This window comes from Pseudorca crassidens, chromosome 6 (assembly GCF_039906515.1).
Source record: "Pseudorca crassidens isolate mPseCra1 chromosome 6, mPseCra1.hap1, whole genome shotgun sequence".
Lineage (NCBI taxonomy): Eukaryota > Metazoa > Chordata > Mammalia > Artiodactyla > Delphinidae > Pseudorca > Pseudorca crassidens.
Genome location: NC_090301.1, coordinates 128,201,312 through 128,226,123, shown reverse-complemented (window position 1 = coordinate 128,226,123; position 24,812 = coordinate 128,201,312). Strand labels below are relative to the sequence as shown.

The 24,812-nt window shown below is 44.4% G+C and overlaps 1 protein-coding gene across 1 annotated transcript in view; it reads left to right on the top strand.

Moving 5' to 3' along the window:
• The window catches only part of CYFIP1 (cytoplasmic FMR1 interacting protein 1), a 93,685-nt gene that overhangs the window by 27,773 nt on the left and 41,100 nt on the right, over window positions 1-24,812 (top strand). The window contains 10 exon segments of the mRNA XM_067742330.1: window positions 1,185-1,262; window positions 1,430-1,531; window positions 2,383-2,564; window positions 6,851-6,947; window positions 7,048-7,176; window positions 10,399-10,503; window positions 12,621-12,712; window positions 15,254-15,371; window positions 22,485-22,607; window positions 23,465-23,590. Of these exon segments, the coding sequence (XP_067598431.1) occupies window positions 1,185-1,262; window positions 1,430-1,531; window positions 2,383-2,564; window positions 6,851-6,947; window positions 7,048-7,176; window positions 10,399-10,503; window positions 12,621-12,712; window positions 15,254-15,371; window positions 22,485-22,607; window positions 23,465-23,590 (1,152 nt within the window).

Sequence of the window (24,812 nt, the reverse complement as noted above, 5' to 3'; positions counted from 1 at the left end):
GGAAGAAGAGAAGAAAGTGAATGAAGTGTTTTATGTTTTTTTAAAGCACCTTTTTTTTTTTTTTTTTTTTAAATTATAAGGACAATATATGCTCTTTCTGAAAACCTGGCTTCTGTGGCCCAGAGAAAAACTTTGTCAGCATTTTGAGGGAACCCATTCTCCCTCTTTTGTACTTGTACTCAAGCATACCAGGTACACACCCATATGGGATTTAGATTGCATAAATGAATTGCATTGTTATTATAATTATGTATTTTAATGATTTCATGAACATTTTAACATGTCATTAAAACGCACCAGATGAAGTAATTTTTAATGGCTGTCTAGTCCAGTTTTTAAGTGTTCAAAATTTAACTATTTTTGCAAATTTTAACTAATTTGCAAAATTTAACTATGTTTACTTAGTTTGCCTTGATTTCTTCTAGTAAAAAATGCTGTGATGAACATCTTCCTAAATACATCATCATTCTCACTGGCTAGATTTGTAGAAGTGAAGTTACTAGGTCAAAGGTTGTGAGCATTTTAAAGCATCTTAAAAACATTACCAAACTGTAGTCAACATTTTCAGGGACATCTGTGCAATTTTTGCCATTTTTACCAAAGGAAATAACATGAAAGAAGGAGTAGACACGAAAGCAGTTTTGAAATGATGGCAGTCCTCTTCCCATGGATACTCTCCCTGGATTTTAAGTGCTTTCCCTCCCCGCCCTGGGGACAGCAGAGTGTGTTAGTCTTCCTTCGGGGCCAGGAGGCTCTGTGTGGCTTGGTGGAGCGGCTGTGAGGACCCCGTGTGCGTTCAGCTGCACTGCACGCTTCCCATGTCCCCAGCTTCAGATCTGCACTGCCAGTAGGTGGCTTGGGGCTGAGTGGGGCTGAGGTGTAGCGGCTACGGCAGGTGCCCTGGGCTGTGCTGCCCCTGGGCAGAGGTGGCTGCATGTCGCTGATACCCCTCTTCAGCCTGCAGAAGCCATGGGGGTGTTTGGGGTGGTCTGCAGTGTCACCAGTATCTTAGCAGCTGTCTCTTGGCACACAGGTCCTGGTGCTTTTCTGTCCCTCAAAGAGAGGGTCCTCCTGGCCTCTCCACCATGGTCACCATGGTTTATGGCTCTAGCTGTTGGCGATTTGGCATCTCCTTTTTTATGATTGTTTTGCTTGCCTTTGATTTGCCCCGTGTACCCTTGCAGAACGAGATGCTGGAGGAAGGCCAAGAGTACGCCGTCATGCTGTACACCTGGAGGAGCTGCTCTCGGGCCATCCCGCAGGTGCCCCATCCCAGCCGGACCCCAACCCCCACTGGCCACCCCCTCATCCTTTCCACTCGTCCCTGCCCAGTCAGACCCCGCCCCACCTCTGGCCTGCTCCATCTCAGGGCACTCCCCACATCCTCTCAGGGTTGAAGCCTCTCTATGTCATGTTTGTTTTCTCCCAGGTGAAATGTAACGAACAGCCTAACAGAGTGGAAATTTATGAGAAAACCGTGGAGGTCCTTGAGCCTGAGGTCACAAAACTGATGAATTTTATGTACTTCCAGGTAAAACAGTGAAATAATCCTAGGGGTTTAGAGCAGAGGAATGAGATGGTGGCACCATCTACCAACTAAACAAAGTGCGTGTAAATTCAAGCGATCACAATAGCTCTGAGACCAAAGGGAACTAAGCCTTAGACAGTCCAAAGCGTTACTGGCCCTTTCAGAATAAATGCTGCTTCTGGGTTTCACTTCTCTTCTCCCCTTGAGAGTGAATTTGTAGTTCCTGCAGGAAGACTGCTTTCTGTCAGTACGCTTACAGGCTTACACTTTCGATTCATCTGGTTTTGGGGTGTTTTCTCCCCACTGTCCACTCTGGTGGGCTTCGCCCTGGCCTTGGCTCCTTCTGGCCCTTGGGTTAAACAGAGTGGCCACAGGGAGGGACTTGCTGGCTTTTTTAAAGACATAGTTTAGAAATGTGTGAAAGTTTTTATTATAGACTCCTTTAGCAAAGGAAGAAGATAGAACTTCTTCGGTGACGAATTTTTGTCTTATCTTAAAAATTGTCAAGTGGAAATCCTCCCACCCCCTTTTTCAACTCTAAAAGCTAAAGCAGTGTGCTTTACAGACATTCTATTGGAGCATTTTGCTCAGTAACTTTGCTGGAATAATCAACAAAATTCTTTTACTTTGGGGACATAGTTGGTAAAGTGCGAAGTTGATAATGATTGTTACAGAGCAAAGGCTCGTGGAAATCACTTTCTAGAAACATGTCTCTTTACCCGAGCTGTAAACATGCACCCCTGGTTGGGTGTTTCATCAGCGAGTAACGTGACTCTGGACCCTGTGCTTGGAGCTGGGCTTGGGGTTGGCCCGTCCCTGAAAGCCGCGTTTCTGCCCCTGCTTCCTCTGCACAGAGAAACGCCATCGAGCGTTTTTGTGGGGAGGTGAGGCGCCTGTGTCACGCGGAGAGAAGGAAGGACTTCGTGTCTGAAGCCTATCTGATCACCCTGGGCAAGTTCATCAACATGTTTGCCGTGCTGGACGAGCTGAAGAACATGAAGTGCAGCGTGAAGAATGACCACTCAGCCTACAAGAGGTGATGAGCGCGCCTGGGACTCAGGGCCGGGTTCCCGAGTGCACTCGCGTGCGGGGTGCAGTGCCCACGAGGGCCAGTCTCGTCCCGCGGAAGTGTTCTCCTGGGCGGACCGCCAGCGCTGCGAGGCGTTCTTGTAGGCTTTGGGGGCGGGGCGGGCCCTGGACTCTCAGCCCAGACAGCAGTGATGTGCTCTGAGCCTGTATGGGGCCGGTGGTGCGTGGGCGCTGAGGCGCTGAGCGTCTTGTCCAGGGGGCTGGAGTCTCCACGCCTGCTGGGGCCGCCGCTGCTCGTCGCTGGCTGGCTGGTGGGCATCCCCGGCAGGCGGGCACCGTCACCGCAGTGGGCACAGCTGGCCCCGGCACCCACAGGGCTCCCCAGACCAGTTGTCCTCCAGAGCGGTTTTCTTTTCGAATGTGGACAGCTTCTGGAGAAGAGAATTGGAAAAGGTGGGCACGGCTCGGCGCTGCAGCTGCGACACTGTGTTGGTGGCAGGTAGAGCGGAGCTGCTGTCCTCTAACTGACTTTCTAGAAAGTCTGCCTGGGACTGTTAAAACATGTTGGCTGGAATGAGATGCTGACTTCTGTTTCCTTTGCTAGACAAGGAATCTTAGCTATAAAATTAAATTAGAAGAGATTTTATTTTGTGTCTGAATAGGCTGTGGTTTCATTTGTAGGGGAAGAAAAAGAATTTTTCCTCTGCCCTTCTAGGTTCTTGCCTGAGTACCGCCTTTAAGAAAACAGTGATTAATAGGAGAAAAACAAATATAATTTCATTTCATGAGTATGGGGGTCCCAAGATATGAGACCCAAAGAAGTGACCAAAGGAGGCAGTGTTTATACCTTTTGTTTTTGTTTTTTTTTTGGCCACACCTGGCAGCGTGTGGGATCTTAGTTCCCCGACCAGGGATGGAACCCAAGCCCCCTGTAGTGGGAGTGCCACCAGACTGCCAGGGAATTCTCAGCGTTTATACTTTTGAAACAAAGAAAAAAAATTTGTGAAGAATTGACAAGACAAAGAAGTTTGAGTTCGGGTGGCCAGTGAGTGAGGAGGTTGGAAGGTTAGCTCACACGGCCTTCTCAGCCTTGAACGCCCCGTCTCTTGTGATGACGATGTCTCCCGACCTCCTGGTGCAGGGAGGGGACCTTTCATGTGGGAGGTTTGTTTCCTGCTTTCAGGGGCACAGAGGAGGTCAGAATGCCCTGCTGTGGCTGTTTCTTAAGTAACTTCAATTCTGAATAATTCAGTATGCCACAGTGGCATATTTGGGGGCGGCCTACCCTGAACCCCAACACGTACTTAAAATCGTGCACCTATTGCTGTGTCTTTAAAATGAAGTCGACTTGAGATGAGGCATGAAACAGATTTGAGGAGGGGATGGCACTGGAAGTTGAGCTAGATCTCCCAGACTTTAAGCCTCATTCGTGTGAAATAAGTTCAGGCGTTCCATTCATCACCTAGAGTTAGCTCTGCACGGAAGCCTAGATCTTCAGAACGACAAAATCTTTTGAATTGTCCTGTTAACTCCGCTCCGGTAGGAAAGTCTGGAGTTGTCTCCATTTGATGCCAGTTTTGTGGGATTCCAAGTGCGTGTGACTCTTGGTGGAGTGTCGGGGCTTCGGAACTTCCCAGCTCAGGAGAACAACTGCTGCTCCTGATGGCACAAATCACTTGTCGGGTGTTCGCAGCCTTCCTGACTCTATCAGGGAAATGGGGAGGTGGACAGCCCCAGGGGTTTTAAATTTTAAAAAGGTTTCTTTTCTCCCTCTCTCTCTTAGCAGCAGCACCTTTATTTCAAAGCCCAGTCTGGAAAATAGTTTAAAGATACGGCTGCTCTGTGGAAGGCCCCCGGGCACCCCATTCAGAAGTTGCCCAGCGTGTTTGCTACCCCCTAGGCTCCCCTAAGCACAGAAGAGGGCCTGGGCACCCCTCACCCTTCCAGCAGCCTCTTCCTGTGACCTATGTTTGGTATCCCGGGTTGGTTGGTTTACTTTCCCAGACAATAACCTCCACTTCTCCCTAGCCCTCACACTCCCACACTCAACACTCAGAACACATTTTATGTGCACCCAGCTGGTAGTTACAGCCTTTCCTGAGTGTAAATGCCAGATAACCCATATAGTCATGGTGAGGCTTAAGGAAAATAAAAGCAGGTATTCTTGGTCCCTTCCTTAGTTTCCACTCCTGCAGCTTCAACACCCACTCAAATCAATACAGTAAAGTGAACACTTTAAAAAAGAATGTAAACATATCAGTTAATATTGTTTCACTGTATATAATTTTTTACAACTTAAGAAGTAAGCAAGATTGCAGATTATTTCTCACCTGAAAAGTTCTGACGTAGATGGTCTGCAGCTGACGGGGTTCCATAGTGTTGAGGAACCAGAGCTCCTGCTGTCTTCATTTGTTGCCTTGTGGCCCAGGATGGCTGCTTGAGCTCTAGCTGTCATCTCTGTATTCCAGTCAGCAGGAAGGAAGGAGCATTGAAGGGCCCACAATATTCCTTACAAGTAAACTTTCAAGTGCCTTACAAAGTTTTGCATTACATCTCATGGCTCAGCAGTTGGTCACAGCATGGAGATGAGAATGAGGCACATTACTGCACCACAGAAATTCAGGGTTTATTCTGAAAAAAGGGAAGGGAAGGAAAGGGAAGGAAAGGGAAGGAAATGACAGTTGGGGTAGGTTACCAGTCTTTGCCATGAAAGCTTTTCTTTAGTAAAACCCCAGAGGTTCTAGGTTGCACGACAGGTCCTTATGTGGGCAGTTTCCGCTAAACTTTTTTGGGGAAGCCCTAGGTGTGCAGAATCCTCATATGTGCTTTCACCCTCTTTGCAAAAACTAGAGACTCAGCCTGTGTTGCACAGGATTTGTTGGACCTCAGTGTACAGGTCCTTTTGTGTCCACCGTTCCCTTGTCAGCCCCATTGGGTAGGTCGTATAGCTATTGTTTTTCACAGGTATGGTAAGTGAGAGTCAGGAGAGTTCAGGAGGTGTGATATTGATTTATAATAAGAAATATGTATTCATCCCCATTTCTGACACTGAACTCCTAAAACCGTTAGAATTTCCCATGATAAAATCAAGAAAGTTTCTTTTGTTATGTAAATGTGGTGACTTTGGAAAGCCTCTAGTTACCCTAAGGATGGGGGCTGGTCACCAGCAGAATCAACCCTGTAACTACAGGGTTGGAACTTTCAGACCTACCCTCCTGATCTCAGGGAGGAGAGAGGGGTTAGAGGTTGAATCCATTGCCAATGTCCAGTGATCTAACCAAGCATGTTTATGTGAGGAATCCTCCATAAAAACCCCAAAAGATAGGGTTCAGAGAGCTTCCAGGTTGGTGAACATGTGGAGGTTTCGGGGGGAGTGGTGCTTGGAGAGGGCATGGAAGCCCCACCCCCCCCGTCCCCATATGTATCTCTTCCATTTGGCTGTTCTGAGTTATATCCTTTCATAATGAATTGTTAATCTAGTATATAAAATGTCTTCTCAGTTCTGTGAGCTGCTCTAACAAATTAATCGAACCCAAAGAAGGGTTGTTGGGACTGCCAATCTGTACCTGGTTGGCCAGGAGCACAGTGACAACGTGGACCTCCAGCTGGTGTCTGAAGTGGGGGGATGACGTGGCAGTCTTGTGGGACTGAGCTCTTAACCTGTGGGGTCTGATGCTATCTTCAGGCAGTGTCAGAATTGTAACACCACTGGCAACTGGTGCTAGAGAATTGCTTGGTGGTGTGGGAAAACCCAGCCCTCATGTTAGACTTGGTACCGGATCTTTAGGTTTGTCCAAGATGGAGCTGCAAATTGGTGGTGGAATCAGGATTCTGTCTCAGACCTTTGGCACCAGAACTATGCGTGGTGTGGTCCCTGACTGTTGGGGGGTTTGGCTGCCCAAAAGTTTCCTAGCAGAGAACCTAAACAGTGTTGGCCATCTTTGTCACTCAGCAGAGGGAGTGTCATCCTTTCTCACACTTGGGGACAGGGAGCCCAGGGGAGAGGCCCATGTATAGGTGCCCTTCAGGAAGGCCTGTGAGAAGTGCTGCCACATCTCTGAGGAAGTCCATCAGCTATGGACAGTAGGGTCATGAGCTATCCAGGTTGCAAAGAGACTTACCTGGAGTTCAGGGGAGAAGCTGGAGGAGGCTGAAATTGTAACCGGCATCTAAGATGCACATTTCTACAGATAACTGTAGCGAGGGTAAAATAATTTTGTTATTCCCAGGCTGTTTTTCTTTAAAGTCATTAAGCATGTTGGTTGATTAATCCTTTTTTTCCCCCTTTCATAGGGCTGCTCAGTTTTTACGTAAAATGGCAGATCCACAGTCCATCCAGGAATCACAGAATCTGTCCATGTTCCTGGCCAACCACAACAAGATCACACAAGTAATTCACACTCTTGCCGCTCTGGCTGATGGGGCGCATCACTGGGGGGCTGAGGGGCGGAGAGCGGTCAGTGACACAGGTGTCTCACTCTGTGTTTCAGTCTCTGCAGCAGCAGCTCGAAGTGATTTCTGGCTATGAAGAGCTCTTAGCAGACATTGTGAATCTGTGTGTGGACTGCTATGAGAACAGGATGTACTTGACGCCCAGTGAGAAACACATGCTTCTCAAAGTACGTGTGTTGAGGGTAGGCTGCCAACAGCACCATGAGATAGGGGCAGCCCTGCTTTCGTGAATAGGCTGCACTTTATGATCGTTTGGCCAACCTTTTCTCTCATGCTTGTGTGTGTGTGTGTGTGTGTGTGTGTGTGTGTGCGCGCGCGCGCACGCATATATAGCACCCTCCACCCTACATGCAGTTTGCCCTACAAGTCCTTGATGCATTCCCGTGAGTGTGTTCCAAGCTTGACCCCAGTGCCAGGTAGATCACATGCCCATCCCTGGAGAAGGTGCTCGTGGGTGAGGAGTCCCTGGTCAAGCGCCTTTCTCAGTATAAAGCTTGTAGCAGAGGTTATACCAGATTCTACGTGGTAAGGATGTAATTCCTAGAAATTTAGTATGCTGTGTCACCATGATTATAGTAGACTTTTGTTGGTCAAGAAACATGCCATTTACCATATTCCTCAATATTATTCTGTTTCAAATTGGGGAGGTTTTCAATGATGTTTCTCACTGGGAAGATGAGAAGGCGTTTTTTTTTTTTCAAACAAAAGTTTAATAACTTGTACATGGGAGAGACCCAGGAAAACTGAGTAACTCTGAGAAGATGCTTCTGACATTCTCTTCACTCTGCTCTCTACCTTCATGGAGGGCAGCTCCGGGGGACCCTGTTCTGGGTGTCCTGCTGACCCAAAGCCCTCCATGCAAGTGGGCCCATCTCCAATACTTCTTTCCTGCTGGAGAGCAGCACGGAGGGATCAGAGCAAGAGGACACTGTCCAGTGGAGTGCTTTGTGGCAGTGGAAACATTCTGTTTGCACCTACCTGGTGCAAGAGCCCCCTGGTCATAAGTGCTTATGGAAATCCACATTTAGTATTGCCTTGTGCTTGATGAGAAGTGGAGCTGATGTATGCACCTGGAAGAGGACACAAAAAATGACATAAAATAGCTTCATGTGAAGGGATAGCTATTAATTTCTGAGGGACTTTTAAAAATGCTTTTTACCAGAACTAGAAATATTAAAATGACAAAAAGAAAAATCTCATTGGTAAAGGCAAATATACAGTAGAGGTAGTAGATCAACTACTTACAAAGCTAGTAGTAAGGTTAAAAGACAAAAGTAGTAAAGTCATCTATATTCACAATAAGTAGTTAAGGGATACACAAAAGATATAAAATATGATGTCAGAAACATTAAGCATTGGTGGGGAGTAAAAATGCAGGGTTATTAGAATGAGTTTGAACTTGAGATCATAACTTAATCATATATATATATATATGATCATATATAGCCATATATATATATATATACACATATATATAAACCTCATAATGACCACAATCAAAAATTTATAAAAAAAAATTTATACTAGATACACAAAAAAGAGAAAGGAATCTAAACATAAAACTAAAGATAGTCATCAAATCACGAGGGAAGAGAGCAAAAGAAGAAGAAAGGGACAAAAAGGAACTCTAAAAAAACCCCCAGGAAACAATTAATAAAATGGCAAATGGAAATATCTGTTGTGTTTTGGGGATTGGAAAAATTAACATTGTTAAAATGACCAAAATACCCAAGGCAATCTACAGTTTTGGTGCAACCCCTAACAAAATACCAATGGCATTTTTCATGGAACTAGAACAAATAATTCTATCATTTGTATGGAAACCAAAAAGACCCCAAATCGTCAAAACAAACCTTGAGAAAGAAGAACAAAACTGGAGGTATCACATTCCCTGATTTCAAACTATACCACAAAACTACAGTAATCAAAACAGGAAGGTATGGCACAAAAACAGACACATAGATCAGTGGAACAGAGAGCTCAGAAATAAACCCACACTTAAATGGGCACTTTTGTGCCCATTTTGTGTCCATGACAAAGGAGGCAAGAACATGTGACAGGGAAAAGACAGCCTCTTCAATAAGTGGTATTGGTAAAACTGAACGGCTACTTGCAAAAGGATCAACCTGGACTACTCTCTCACACCATATACAAAAATAAACTCAAAATGGGTTAAAGATTTAAATGTTAAGACCTGAAACCATAAAACTTCTAGAAGAAAACATATATTTTGGATCTGTCTCCTCAGGAAAGGGAAACAAAGGTGCAAATAAACAAATGGGACTACATCAAACTAAAAAGCTTTTGCACAGTGAAGGAAACTATCAAAATGAAAAGGTCACCTACTGAATGGAGAAGACATTTGCAAACAGTATATTCAGTAAAGCGTTAATATCCAAGATATACGAAGAACTTGTACAACTCAATATAAAAAAAAAATTCAGTTTAAAAATGGGCAGAGGATCTAAATCGGCATTTTTTCCAAAGAAGATATTTTTTCCAAAGAAGACAAAGTGCTGGCGAGGATGTGGAGAAGGATCCCTGGTGAACCCTGGTGGGAATGTAAATTGCTGCAGCCACTAGAAAACAGTATGCTGGTTCTTCTACAATTGCCATAGGATCCAGCAATTCCACTTCTGGATGTTTATGTGAAGAAAAGAAAAAGATATATGCACACCAGTGTTCATTGCAGCAGCATTGTTAACAATAGTCAAGACACAAAAGCAACCAAAGTGTAACATTGATAGATGCATAGGAAGATTTTATATAACTAACTAACTAACTAACTAAATATATAATGGAATACTGTTCAGCCCTAAAAAAAGAATGAAATCTTGCCATTTGTGATAACATGGATGGACCTAGAGGGTATTATGCTAAGTGAAATAAGTCAGAGAAAGACAAATACCATATGATTGCACTTATATGTGGAATCTAAAAAACAAAACAAATGAACAAACATAAAATAGAAACAGACTCATAGATACAGAGAATAAGCAGGAGGTTCCTAGTGGGGTTATTGCGGGGTGGTGGTGAATGAAATAGGTAAGACTAAGGGGTATAGACTTCCAGCTACAAAATAAATGAGTCACTAGGATGAATGTACTCCATTGGAAATATAGTCATTAATATTGTAATGTCTTTGCGTGGTGACAGATGGTAACTAGACTTATTGTAGTGATCATTTTTTAATGTGTAGAAATATCAAATCACTATGTTGTGCTCCTGAAACTAACATAGGTTGTAGGTCAACTATACTTAAATTTTTTTAAAAAGTGCTTTTTGAAAGAAGAATGGTCATTTCTAAGTTATGAACTGTAGCAGTATAAGTGTTTATGGGTAATTAAACTTGCAGGTCTGAGCTTTATGTGCCATTTTGTGATTTGCAGGTCATGGGGTTTGGTCTGTACCTGATGGATGGGAGTGTCAGCAACATTTATAAACTAGATGCCAAGAAAAGAATAAACTTATCCAAAATCGACAAGTACTTCAAGGTGAGTTACAGTTTCTAGGTAAACCTTTTTATTGAAGTGTATGCAGTTTGAGCTTTTGGAGGTCAACCTCTGTGGCTTTGTTCTGTGCTGGGAAATGCAGTGGTGGCAGGTGGGTGGGTAGGTGGAGGTAGACTGTCTCCTACCCTGTACCGGATTTGCCTGGGTTTGAACCTTGTCTAATGGAATGGTGCCATGTGTACTCTTTTGTGTCTGGCTGCCCCCATTCACTTTGTCAGATCATCCCTGTGGGAGCCTGCAACTGTAGTTTTTACATTTTCATTGTGGTATAGCACTGCATTTTATGACTAAACTGCAATTTATTTATCCATTCTGTTGTGATGAACATGAGATTGTTTCTGGATTTTGGCTTGTCCGAACAGTGCTGCTCTGATTCGTGCACATCTATGCACATTTCTGTTGGGTGAATACCCAGTGGTGGATTGGGTATTCATCCAATAGAATGAACATTTTCAGTGTAGTAGATACAGCCTCACAACTCTCCCACATGGCTGTGCTGACTTGCATCACCACTAGCCGTGTCCTTGTGATTTTATTGGCTACTGTTTTCTTGTGGTTTACTTGATGTTTCCCTGATGGCTTTTCACGGTATTACTAGTCTTTTGTGTGTTCTCTTTGTGAAGTGTCCTTTCAAGTCTCTCATTCTTTTTTTCCCCTGTTGATTTGTAGTTCTTTATGTATTCTGGGTATGTGTCCTTTGTCAGATACATGTGTTCTAAAATACATGCATTTCCCCTATGTGGCTCTTTTTTTTCACTTTCTTGAAGAGTCTTTGGTGAACTGAGGTTCTTAATTTTAATGTGGTCCAATATATCAATCTTTCATGTCCACTTTAAGAAATCTTTGATAAAGCAGACTCTCGAGAATTTTCTTTTGTGATACCTTCTAGAAGCATCACCATTTCTTTTCCATCTAGATCTATAATGCCCCTGGAACTGGCCATGTGTATGCTGTGAGGTAGGGGGTTGATATTTTTGGATTTTTTTTTCCTGTTCTAGATATCCAGTTGACTCTGTCCAATTATTGCAAAGGCCGTTTCCCCTCCATTGCTCTGAGGAGTCACCTGTGTCATAAAGCAGGTGTCTGTATGTGTGTGACTCTGCCTTAAGTTCTCTGCTCTGCCCCACTGGTCTGCACCTGCGCTCCAGGGCCATGCTGGCTTTAGTTGCTGTAGGTTTCCAGCAGGTCTACTTACCAGTCTTCAAGTTACGTTCTTCACAATTGTCTTGAGTATTGTCCCTCCATCTTTTGAAATACGTTTTAGAATTGACTTGCTGATTTACACATACACACAGAAAACCCATAAACCATTTTTCCTCTTGGAATATTGTTTGTGATTCCGTTGAATCTATAGATCAATTTAGGGAGAATTGATATTTTTAAAATACCGTGTCTTCCAATATACATGAACCTAATGTATTTCTGTATTCCCTTAGAATTTTAAAAATTTCTCTAGAATTCTTGGTATTGTTTTTGTCTAGAAGTCTTGCACATATTTTGTTGGATTTAATAATATATACTTTTTATTTATTTTTTGATGCTGTTGTAATTTTTTTCTCTTTAGATTTTTGTTTTCTAATAGTTCCTAGTATATAGAAATACAGTTTTTTTGTTTTTTTTTTTTAATGACAATGGATCTAGCAACAAGGTAGGTTAATTTTAATTTTTTTTTTTTTTTTTTTTGCGGTATGTGGGCCTCTCACTGTTGTGGTCTCTCCCGTTGCGGAGCACAGGCTCCGGACGCGCAGGCTCAGCGGCCATGGCTCATGGCCCCAGCCACTCCGCGGCATGTGGGATCCTCCCGGACCGGGGCACAAACCCATGTACCCTGCATCGTCTGGCGGACTCCCGACCACTGTGCCACTAGGGAAGCCCTAATTTTAATATTTAATTGGTTTTATGAGAGTTGGTTTTTAACTTTTATTTTGTTCTTCTTAAAGTGAACGTAGAAGTTGTTTACAACTTTTTTGCAGTAAGTGATTTGCAGAGATAACATTCAACCCACAGTAATTATTAGCATTATTCATTCTTCTTGCGATTGTATTTGGTGACTAAACATATTTAATGACCCTGGGTTATTTTTTATTCTTTGAATACAGCAGCTCCAGGTGGTTCCGCTGTTCGGGGACATGCAAATAGAACTGGCAAGATATATCAAGACCAGCGCCCACTATGAGGAAAATAAATCTCGGTAGGCAGAGTGAGCTGTCCAGTTAGAGCATTCTGCAGTGTTCTCACTGTGGTTCCTAACACTCCACTTATCTATCCAGAGATGCCACCTTTGACATTTTCAACCACGTGGAACCGAATGTGTGATATGGTAGCCTTTTCCATGAGTGGATGTTTACATTTAAATTCATTTACAAATGCAATTTATTTCCTTAGTGGGATAGCCACATTTCAAATAGTTTAATAGTTTTGGTCAGCACAGATACAGAACTTTTCCATCATCCCAAAGAGTTCTGTTAGTGCTGGCCACAAGTACGGAAGTATAACCAAATGCTCTGGGTGCTTATAAAAGCTTAACAGCAGCCTGCTGGGGAGCGGCTAGATATTCACGTGTAACTTACAGAGGGTACAGAGCTATCACCCAAGGGCCCAACCAGGCCAGGCCCAAGGTCTCTGTGGTTGAGAATGGTCTTTACAGTTTTAAAGAGTTTTTTTTAAGATGATGGCTCTATGGCTGATGTGTGACAGAGACCGTGTAGCCCCCAAATCCTAAAGCATTTGCTTTCTGGACCTGTCCTGAGAAAGATGGCCAATCCCTGTCGCAAAACATCTGCAGCTTACAGTTAGAAATGGTAATAAATACACAGTACTTTTTATTGTAGCTTCCACATATCCACTTGAGTTTCATAGGATGCTTTAGTTGACTTTTGCCAAACACATGGTCTCCATTCAGCCATGGTTTTGAAAAATACAGTTGCACCTCAATCTGGCTACTCAAAGGTAAACAGTCTTTTTCTGTGAAGACCAAATTGTAAACACGTTAGGGCTTTCTGGCCACATGTGTCACATACTCTTTTTTTTGTTGTTGTTGTTTTTAAACGACTCTTTAAAACTGTAAAAACCATTTTGTATGGCTCTATGGCCATGCAGAAGGTACTCGCATTGGGCCCACGTTGTATGTAGTTTGCCAGCCTCTGTGCCAGCTTGTTTCCTAACACATCTGCCATTAAATCTGATATGTGATCACCTTCCTATAAATTACATTCACTAATCTCTCTTCACTTCAGCATCAACTTGAGCTCTGATTTGGAGGGTGTGCTGATTTCCATGGTATAAATGGAAATGCCTGAGTTTAAGTTAATAATGTACAACTCACCTCCTACCCTAACAAACACAGTCAGATCCAGATCATACGTAATTGTAAAATCAGTAAGAGAATCAGGAAACAAGGAGTTTTGCATACTTCCTTTATTTTTAATATGCTCTGTTGTAAGTCGATGGCCATTATTACCAATTAGATGCTGTGTTTCACAGCCACCAAGGCAGGTGCCTGAGCATGCAACAATCAGCTCCAAGAGCTCAGCCCAATGGCGTAGCACCTTTGTCTGGCCACAGGGGGTGGGCGCAGAGTGGGCACATGTTGGCATCGGGCTCTGGGCTCCTTGCCTCTCCTGAGGTGGACATGCTGTCTGGGGCATGCAGGGGAGGCCAGTGTGTTTAAGGTGGACCCTGGCAGAGGGCCTGGGCCTTGTGTGCTTACTGCACACTCAGGGAGCTGCCTTTGCTCATGCCGTAATCACATAATCCTGTAGTAAAATCAGAAAGTTAAAAAGTGATGCTGCTTGAGATAGTGTACTGATCACCTTGAAAACTCGTAATCTGAATCCTTCCCTTCTAGCAAAGGGGACCAACTTGTTAAAACATGGTGTGAGTTGGTGCTGAGTGCGAGGGAACTGAGGGAACCGCTCTGAGCCCAAAGCAAGGCCCATGCTTTCTGCCCAAGAAGTCCAACAGATTTAATTTTTTTTTTCTTTTTTTTTTTGTGGTACGTGGGCCTCTCACTGCTGTGGCCTCTCCCGTTGCGGAGCACAGGCTCCGGACGCACAGGCCCAGTGGCCACGGCTCACGGGCCCAGCTGCTCCACGGCATGTGGGATCCCCCTGGACCGGGGCATGAACCCGCGTCCCCCGCATCGGCAGGCAGACTCCCAACCACTGCGCCACCAGGGAAGCCCAGATTTAATTCTTGATACACATTTTCCCACCACATTGACTGTATCCGTTTGCTGCTGAAATGGTGTGTTGTGCACATAGTTAGCTATAGCAACACTGTCTAATTTCCAAGTTTCAACTCTCTCATTAAGGATAACTTTTGTCCCTGAGTCCTTGGCTGACTTGTTTTATACTATAGCTATGTTTTCATATGTGAGTAATAAGGAAATATTAGTTCCTGCCTACTCTGCAGTAATCTGTCAAGGGGCCCTGCAAGGGTGTTGCAGTGTCCTGAATTCAGCAACACCTCTCAGCTTTGTGGAAAGTAGTTTGCCGATTAAGGAGAAATTACGGTTCCTTTTCCAGAATACAGACATGAGAAGGTAGGACGCAGCCCTGACACAGGGAGATGAGGCAGGCCCGGCTCTGTTTCCATGCGGAGAATTCCACGTTTCCTCTGCATCTCTACCTCTTGGCTGCAGCGGGGCTCCCGGGGTGGTAGGTGGGCCTGCTGTGCATGTGCCCTCAGCCAGTCGCCTGTCAGGTAACGCATGCTTCCCCTTTACCACCAGATGGACGTGCACGTCCTCCAGCAGCAGCCCACAGTACAACATCTGCGAGCAGATGGTACAGATCCGGGAGGACCACATGCGCTTCATCTCGGAGCTGGCGCGCTATAGCAACAGCGAGGTGAGTGGCCTCTGCCTGCAAAGCGCACCTGGGGACATGGGGTCTGGTGTGGCCCTTGTATTCTCTGCGCCCAAATACTACCATTGATCGCTTTGAGAAACGTAGTTTAGCACTGCGTGCTTAAAAAGCACTGATAATAATGGATGAGGCAGGGCAAATATAATGGAGTTTGTTTGGATCTGTTCAGCTGTACAAGAAAGCTTCTTCTTTTTTCAGAAAAACGTTAACACGGGGCTGAGGACTGAGGTGAGACCATGAATTAAGTGCATTTCCTAGTGTAGTTCCATGGTTCCAAGCTGCTAGGAGAGGGGTGGGGAGAGTGGAGGACGTCAGGAACAGAAGGGGTGGTTCTGACTTGCGCCCCTTTCGTGTCTAGAGGGAGAAAGTGCAGGAGCCTCCGAGTCGGTGGGCAGATGCGTCGAGTGCCCAGAGGAGACCTGGAGTTGCGTGTGGGAGGAAGGGGGGTCTCTTCGGCCATGGGCCTTGTTAATTCCTTCCAGCTTTGCAGCTGGACTCTCTGTGTCCTTGCTTGGGCCGGTCACGTTCCCCACACCTGCCCCAAGCCTGGCTCCAGGCCATTGCTGCTCACGCATGGGGTGGGTGGCACGGGGGTCTGAGCGAGGGGGAGCGGCAGCGGGAGTGTCGTTTCTCACGTCTTAGTGGACCGGGCACTGAGGTCAGGGTCAGGGCGGTGGTCAGTGCTGTGGGTGCTGCAGGTGGTCTAGAGGAACCCGAGGACTTGGGGCCACATACGCAGGTCTGGTTTCCGAGATCGTGGTACCTCGGGGTTCTCAGGAGGCCCATTACATTTGGGGGGAACAATCTGTTGGTCCTGCTCATTGCAGGACAATATGCACTCTATCCCTCACCCCCGAGCACTTGTCATCGTGTAACCAAGATGACTGAAAGACAGCCCCAATACTTGGGGCACATCACCTCCTTGCAGACCCCAGGTGGGCAGCCGACTCCCCATGAGGAACATTAGCTCACCCCTCTGCGGAGGCCAGTGCAGCCCGAAGAGTAGAGGTGGGGGCCAGTCCCCAGGACTTCATGATTTTGTTGTAAACTGAGTTCCTGAGATGTTCTCAAACAACACAGAGAGCTGGCTTCTACCTTTCCAAATAGGAGCCCTTGACAGCGTGCATGGTTCCTGTGTGCCTTCTGGTGTCTGCTATCGTGCCTTTATAATCAGATGATGGTTTTTTGTTTTTTAAAAAAGGGCGTATGCGTGGTTTTTTTTTTTAAAGAAGATGTTGGGGGTAGGAGTTTATTAATTAATTTATTTATTGTTGCTGTGTTGGGTCTTCATTTCTGTACGAGGGCTTTCTCTACTTGTGGCAAGCGGGGGCCACTCTTCATCGCGGTGCGCGGGCCTCTCACTATCGCGGCCTCTCTTGTTGCGGAGCACAGGCTCCAGACGCGCAGGCTGAGTAGTTGTGGCTTACGGGCCCAGTTGCTCCGCGGCATGTGGGATCCTCCCAGACTAGGGCTCGAACCCATGTCCCCTGCATTAGCAGGCGGATTCTCAACCACTGCACCACCAGGGAAGCCCATAGATGATGATTTTAATAAGAGAAAAGAGATCCACCTTTAAAAGCTTTGCACAGTTTATTTTTAAACAGATTTATGAAGACATAATCCACATACCAGACAATTCTCTGATTTAAATTATACAATTCAAAGGTTTTTAGTCCATTGCTGAACATTTTCATCATCTCCCAGAGCAACTCTGCACCCATAGCAGTCACTCCCCATTCCCCTTCCTTCTAGCACGTGGCAATCTACTTTCTATCCATGGATTTGCCTACTGGACTTTATATAAATAGAATCATAATATGTGCTCCTTGGTGACTGGCTTTTTTCATTTGACATAGTATTTTTAAGGTTCATCCATGTTATAGCATGTATCAGTAATTTTATGGCTTATTTATAATAATTTTATGGCTGAATAATACTCCACTGCTTGGACACACCACATTTTGTTGGTTTGTTCATCTGCTGTTGACTGATGGACAGTGGGTTACAAATAATGCTACTGTGAACATCCACGTACAAGTGTTGTGTGAGCATAAGGTTTCATTTCTCTTGGGTAGCTATCTAGGAATGGAATCGCTGAGTCTTATGGCACCTCTGTGTTGAACATTTTGAGGAACTGCCAGGCTGTTTTCAAGGTGGTTGCACTATGTTACACCCACCAGCAGTCTGTGAGTGTCTGATGTCCCCACATCCTTGCCAGCACTTGTTGCTGTTTTTTTGATTCTGGCCATCCTAGTGAATGTGAAGTGGTATCTGGTTGTGGTTTGGATTTGCATTTCCTTAATGACTAATGAAACTGAGTATCTTTTCATATGCTCATTGGCCAGTTTTTAAAAATGTCTCTTGAAGTCATTTGCCCATTTTTAAATTGGGTTATTTACCTTCTTTTTACTGTAGAGTTGTGTGAGTTCTTATATTCTATCCCTTATCTGTTATGTGATTTTCAAATATTTTCTCCTGTGTCTTTTTGCTGTCTTGATGGTGTCCTTTGAAGCACAATTTTTTATTTGTGATGTGGTCCAATTTTATCTATTTTTCCTTTGGTTGTTTGTGCATTTGGTCATAATGAAGAAACCATTACCTAACCCAAGTCACAAAGATTTACCCCTTGTTTTCTTCTAAGAGATTTGTAGTTTTAGCTCTTATAGTTAGATCTATGATCCATTTTAAGTTACTTTTTTTTTTTTTTTTTTCACGGTACGCAGGCCTCTCACTGCTGTGGCCTCTCCCGTTGCGGAGCACAGGCTCCGTACGCGCAGGCTCAGCGGCCATGGCTCACGGGCCCAGCCGCTCCGCGGCACGTGGGGTCTTCCCGGACCGGGGCACGAACCCGTGTCCCCTGCATCGGCAGGCGGACTCTCAACCACCGTGCCACCAGGGAAGCCCCCCAGTACTGTTTTTGAAATTCCATTCTTTCCCCACTGAAGGCACCCTCAACAGAAATCAACTGACTGTACACCTCCATATTCATTATAACATTATTTACAAGAGCCAAAGCAAAGAAACAGCCTAAGTGTCTATAGACAGATGAATGGATAAAGAAAATGTGGCATACAGTATGCAATGGAATATTATTCAGCCATACAAAAGAAGGAAATCCTGGGACTTCCCTAGTGGTCCAGTCGTTAAGACTTCGCCTTCCAATGACGGGGGTGCAGGTTTGATCCCTGGTCAGGGAGCTAAGATCCCACATGCTTTGTGGCCCAAAAAAAACCCAAACATAAAAGAGAAGCAATATTGTAACAAATTCAATAAAGACTTTAAAAATGGTCCACATCAAAAAAATCTTAAAAAGAACAAAATCCTGGCATTTGTGACAACATGGATGGACCTTAAAGGGCATTATACTAAGTGAAATAAGTCAGAAAGAGAAAGACAAATACTATTTAATATCCCTTTATGTGGAATCTAAAAAAAACCAAACTCATGGCTACAGAGAACAGATTGGTGGGTGCCAGAGGCAAGAGGTGGGAGAAATGGGTGAAGATGGTCAAAAGGTACAAACTTTCAGTTATAAGATAAATAATTTCTGGGGATGTAATATACAGCATGGTGACTACAGTTAACAATACGGTATTGCATATTTGAAAATTCCTAGGAGAGTAAATCTCAGAAGTTCTCATCACAAGAAAAAAAATTGTAACCATGTGAGTTGGTGAATGTTAACTTACTGTATAATCATTTCACAATATATGCATATCAAATCATTGTACACCTTAAACTAATACAAAGTTGAGTGTCAGTGTGTCAGTTATTTCTCAGTAAAACTGGGTGATGGGGGGAATCAATTGATTCTACTCCTGAGGCTTTATTTCTGGGCTCTCAGTTCTGTTCCATTGACCTTTTGTCAGTCCTTATGCCACTACCACACTGTCTTGATGTTACAGTTTTATAGTAAATCTTAAAACCAGATAATAGAAGCCCTACAGCTTTGTTCTTCTTTTTAAAGATTGTTTTGTCATCTTTGTCAAGATTATTTGTGGATCCTTTGCATTTCCTTATGAATCTTAGGATCAACCTGTCAATTTCTACAGAATAAGGCATCTGGAATTTTAATAGGGATTGCACTGAATCTGTATATCAGTTTGGGGAGTATTGCCATCTTAACAAGATTGAGACCTCCAATCCATGAACATGGGGGATGTCTTTCCATTTGTTTAGTCCTTCTTTGATATCTTTCAAAAATGTTTTATCATTTTCGGAGTACAAGCTTTGTACTTATTCTGTTACATTTATTCCTAAGTGTTTTATTCCTTTTGATCCTATTGTAAATGGAGTTATCTTTTTAATTTTATTTTCAAGTTGTTTACTCAGTTTCTTTTGACTAGAGGGTAAGGATTTGTACTGAGCAGGGACAGCGGCTGGGTTTGAATAGTTCATGAGAATGTCAGTGCAGCTGTGCACAGACCCTGAGTCCTCAAGAGCCCCCAGATCTGTTCAGTTTCTAACAGTGACCAGAGCCAGGTTCTGGGTATAAATTTTGTTTGCTTGTTTGTTTTTCAATTTCTCCGTTATGTAAATGTTCAAGCATACAAAGGGGGAGACCAGTCCTGGCCCCTCAGGTGCCACGCTGAGCTTAATCACCTGCCCCTTTTCAATTATTCCTCCAACCCTGTGCCTCGGTCTGGGTTAGCTTGAAGCAATCCAAGATGACATAGCACTCTCTCTGAAAGTATTTCCCATGTGTCTCTATAAGATAAGGGCCCTTTTTAACATATAACCATAATACCATCCCACCTAAAAAACCAACAAATGTATTCCCTAATATTAAATAGTGGGTCATTGTTCAGATTTCCCGTTTGCTCATTATCATTAGTGGTGTATTTTTCCAGGTTTGTGTGCCTCAGGACCCAAATAAGTTCCATACACTGCAGTTGGTTGACATGCCTGTCCCAGCCATCTCCCTCATTCCCTCTGGTGTCATTTATCATGATTTCTGTCCCCTGTGTGTCTGTACGCTGCCGGCTCAGGGCCCTGGTCATAGTCAGCTCCCACTGTCCCGGCCTATTTGGCCTCTCGGTGGCCATGCTGAGGGCTGCTGGGGGGTCCAGCTGACTCTGGGATGTGGACGGCTGCATCCCCTGCCCTGATGTGAGACTTCACCAGGCCTCAGCTTGGTGGTCCTCTCAGCTCCTTGCGCCTTCCAGAGCTGGATTCCTTTGCTTTATGCATCATGTGTTAAAATAATTGATTCCCTAGCATATCTAAAGAAACAAACCAGCTTTTGGAGTACTGTTTTCTAGTCAGTCTACTTCAGTTTCCTTCTGCCTTTTTCTTTTTTCTCCCATGGTGAAAGTCCTCATTCTTAAAGACTTCTGCTTTTTTTTTTTTTTTTTGCGGTACACGGGCCTCTCATGTTGTGGCCTCTCCCGATGCGGAGCACAGGCTCCGGACGCGCAGGCTCAGTGGCCATGGCTTACGGGCCCAGCCGCTCCGCGGCATGTGGGATCTTCCCAGACCGGGGCACGAACCCGCGTCCCCTGCATCGGCAGGCAGACTCCCAACCACTGCGCCACCAGGGAAACCCAGCATATTTTGACTGGGGTCAGATTACATGTCTCAGTATACACTCAGCAGTCTTAAAATAGAAGTACTGGCACTGAAAATAGCAGTACTGGCACTGCTAATAACAATTACTAGAAATTCAGATTTTTATTTTATTATTATTGTTTTTTTTTTTTGCGGTACGCGGGCCTCTCACTGCCATGACCTCTCCAGTTGCGGAGCACAGGCTCCGGACGTGAAGGCTCAGCGGCCATGGCTCACGGGCCCAGCCCCTCCGCGGCATGTGGGATCTTCCCGGACCGGGGCACGAACCTGCATCCCCTGCATCGGCAGGCGGACTGAACCACTGCGCCACCAGGGAAGCCCTTCAGATTTATTTTGCAGTTAATTTTGTCCTTAGATTTCTTCCTCTAGGGATGTTACATCAAATCGTTATTTCTCAAAGTCACTGAAGTGGTTTGTTTTGTGTTGGTCTCAGCCTACAGATAGTGATGCCTGGACCTGTACTCCTCTTGGCAGTCCCCACAGACACCCCACCTCCAGCCCACACCAGAGCCAGTGTTGTGGCTGGACTGGCCCTTATGGTCCTCACGATTGCCACATACTCTCTGCAGTGACCATCAAGGAACTTTGAGAAAAACAAGTTTGATTACTCACAGGTCCTAGAGGGTACACAGCACACACCCAGAGCCCCAAAGCGAGGTCATAGGTAGAGAGGGAGGGAGCACAGACCTGGGGCTCTGCCTTTGTCAGGGCTGAGGGTGGGGTGCCTAGGGTTTCACGGGTTCACTGTTGGTGAATTTAAAACATAAGAGCAGGGATGAAGGTGTGGGAGGAGAAAAGCCCTGTTGGCAGTTATCTAGGTCACCATGGGCTTTCTAGAAGGGGAACTTCATGGGTGGGCTGGCTCTTTATCTACTTGGGTAGCTGGCAATATGTTTATTCAAGATGGATGTCTTTGAAATGGATGACTTGGCAACCAAAACCTTAATGTTAGGCACTTACACTACATGGTTCCTCTGTGTGGTCACAATGCCAATTCAGTCCTACACAGCTCAGTTCATTGTTTCATTTTGCATTTGAGTTTGGGGGATTGCTTTTTCCCCCAATTCAATTTTATATCATAATATATGAACTGTTTATGTGGTTCTAAAGTCAGATCTGTCAGAGGAGGTATGTTCAGAGAAGTCTGCCTTCCTCTCTACCCTCTGCTTTCCTGGCCTGTAGATAAACATTCTTAAATCTAAGTTTTCATTATTTGATATAAGCAAATACACATATGCGCACGTTTTCCTTTATTAGCTAAGTTAGAAACATACTGTGCGCATGTTTCAGGAAGGACCAGGTCTGCAAACCCCTCCAGCACAGGCTGTGGCGGCCTTTCTCTGTGTTTTGAGCTACGTGTGCCCATCACGCGGGCTCTGCAGTTGCTCTGCCTTTTGATGCACGGAAGAGTCTTGTGCTCATATCATTTTCTACTTTGTGAGTGTGCATTTGGGGTAGGCTTCTAGATTGGGTTTGATAGGTGGTTTCTTGGACGTTTGTGACTTCTTGATGCTCTGTCTTCTCTAGGTGGTCACAGGCTCAGGCCGCCAGGAGGCTCAGAAGACGGATGCTGAGTACCGGAAGCTCTTCGACCTGGCGCTGCAGGGCTTGCAGCTGCTGTCCCAGTGGAGTGCTCATGTGATGGAAGTGGTGGGCACTCTCACTTTTATTTGGAAATGTACTCCCTACTTGGTTAGAAGTGCTTTTCTTCCCAAACTTGACTAAATTATATTTTTTCTGCATTAACTTTGGTCTTTGGATCGAGAACAAATTGGCTTTTTATCTTTGGCACTAGAAATAAGAGTATATATTAATTTAAATGTTTCTAAGACGGCTCAGTGTACACTTCATTTACATATATTACAAATAAAGGGCCTTATCTTTTAAAACATATTGATAGAATTAAATTTGTATTGCTATGATGCTCATTGTTTTAAAACAGCACTCTGTGTACTTCTAGCCATGAGTTTCTTTTGTTTAGGGTTAGTAAAGTGGTTTCTGGTGCATAGAAAGATTTGGATACCCGTAAGTCATAGAGGATTTTCCCTTTTGTTGTTTATTTTGCTCAGATAAGGATGATTATATTTGGATGGGTACCTGATTGTTTGAAAGGCTGATTCTTTTAGAAATGGAGGTGAAACGCTTATAGTCTTAGATATTCCACATAAAATATCCAGGCCTTTTTACCTCATGTATGTCTTAAGTTTCTGATGTATTACTTGAACCTGAAGTCACATTGCCAGAAGATTTTGCAGTTTTATGGAGATGGACTATGTATGCGTGTGTGTGGTGTCTGTGTGTGTGTGCACGTGTAGTGTGCATGTGCCCATGTGTGCATGTATAGTATGCATGTGTGTGCGAGCACACATGCCGCTGTGTGACTTTCAGACTCAGTGAACAATAGAAGGCTGACCTTAGGTAGCTTTGGTGATGGTCCTGTGAGTCAGACCAGCAGTTAAGCATTTCGCATTCAGTGTGGCTGTCTCCCCTCTTTTTGACCACACCAGTATTCGTGGAAACTTGTGCACCCAACGGACAAGTACTCCAACAAGGACTGCCCTGACAACGCCGAGGAGTATGAACGTGCCACCCGCTACAACTACACCAGCGAGGAGAAGTTCGCCCTGGTGGAGGTGTGCTTTGTCTGCTTTCTCTTCCTTCTTTGACTCTGGCCTGAAACTGTCTTCCCTTTACAAAGCAAAGGCAAAAACATGAATGAGCTGCTTATCTGATGTCGTTGTATCTGTGTAGGGCGGCCCTTTGCATCTGTCACAGTTGTCAAAACAGAGAGTAAAATAGGTTGTGGGTTCCCGGTCTCTGCGTGGACACTCCCCTGGGGCAGGCGGGGTATGTTCTGAGTGAGAGCCTGGGAGCTGCAGCAGCTTCTTTATGGCCACACACAAGAGGAGTGAGCCAGGACCTGGGTGTCTGAGGGAGAAGAGCCCCTTTCACAGCTGTGTGGCCCCCAGCTCTGCACTGTCGTTAGGACCCTTTGGATGAATAGTTCTTAATTGCTCTGCCATCCAGTGTTTGGATGTAGATTTTGTAGCTGTGCATTTCCTGCCTTATTTAAGGAATCTTTGCATACCCCAAGGTCATGAAGATGTCTCCTGTGTTGTCTTCTGGATGTCTTATTCTGCTTTCACATTTGGATCTGAAATGTCCCCACCAACCCTCCCAACTGCTCTTCTTGCCGCCTCTGTTGTGAGTCAGGTGACCATACCTGGGCAGGTGTGTTTCTGCTCATGTTCTAATCCATTGGTCAGTTTGTCTATCCTTTCCTAACACCCCTCTGTGTTAATTACAATAGTTAATCATGCGTCTGGTACAGCAGGTCTTTCTGTCTTCAAGAGTTCCTTAGCTATTCTTGCTCTTTGTATTTTCATAAACATTTTAGAATCACCTTTCCATGTCCCAGTGAAACCTGTTAGAATTTTTTATGAGGGTATGAATAAACCTATAGATCATTTTAGGAAGAATTGACAGATTTATAAAATTAAGTCTTTTATGAATCTGGTATGTCCCTCCATTTGTTAAGATTCTCTAAGATCTCTTTTCATCTGTAAAACTTTTTCACACCTTTTGTTGGCTTTATTTCTAGGTATTTGATATTTGATGGTGTATTTTAATTTTTTTCTAAATGTTTATCACTGATGTTTAAAATCAGAATTATTTTTTGTATTTTCCTTGTATCCACCAACTTGTCTAAACTCACTTATTAATTATAATAAATTACCCATATATTCTTTTGGATTTTCTACTTATATAATCATATCATCTGGAAATGATGACAGTTTTATTTCTCCCCCTTCTGTTTTTTTTTTTTTTAATCACACTGGGTAGGATCCCTACTCA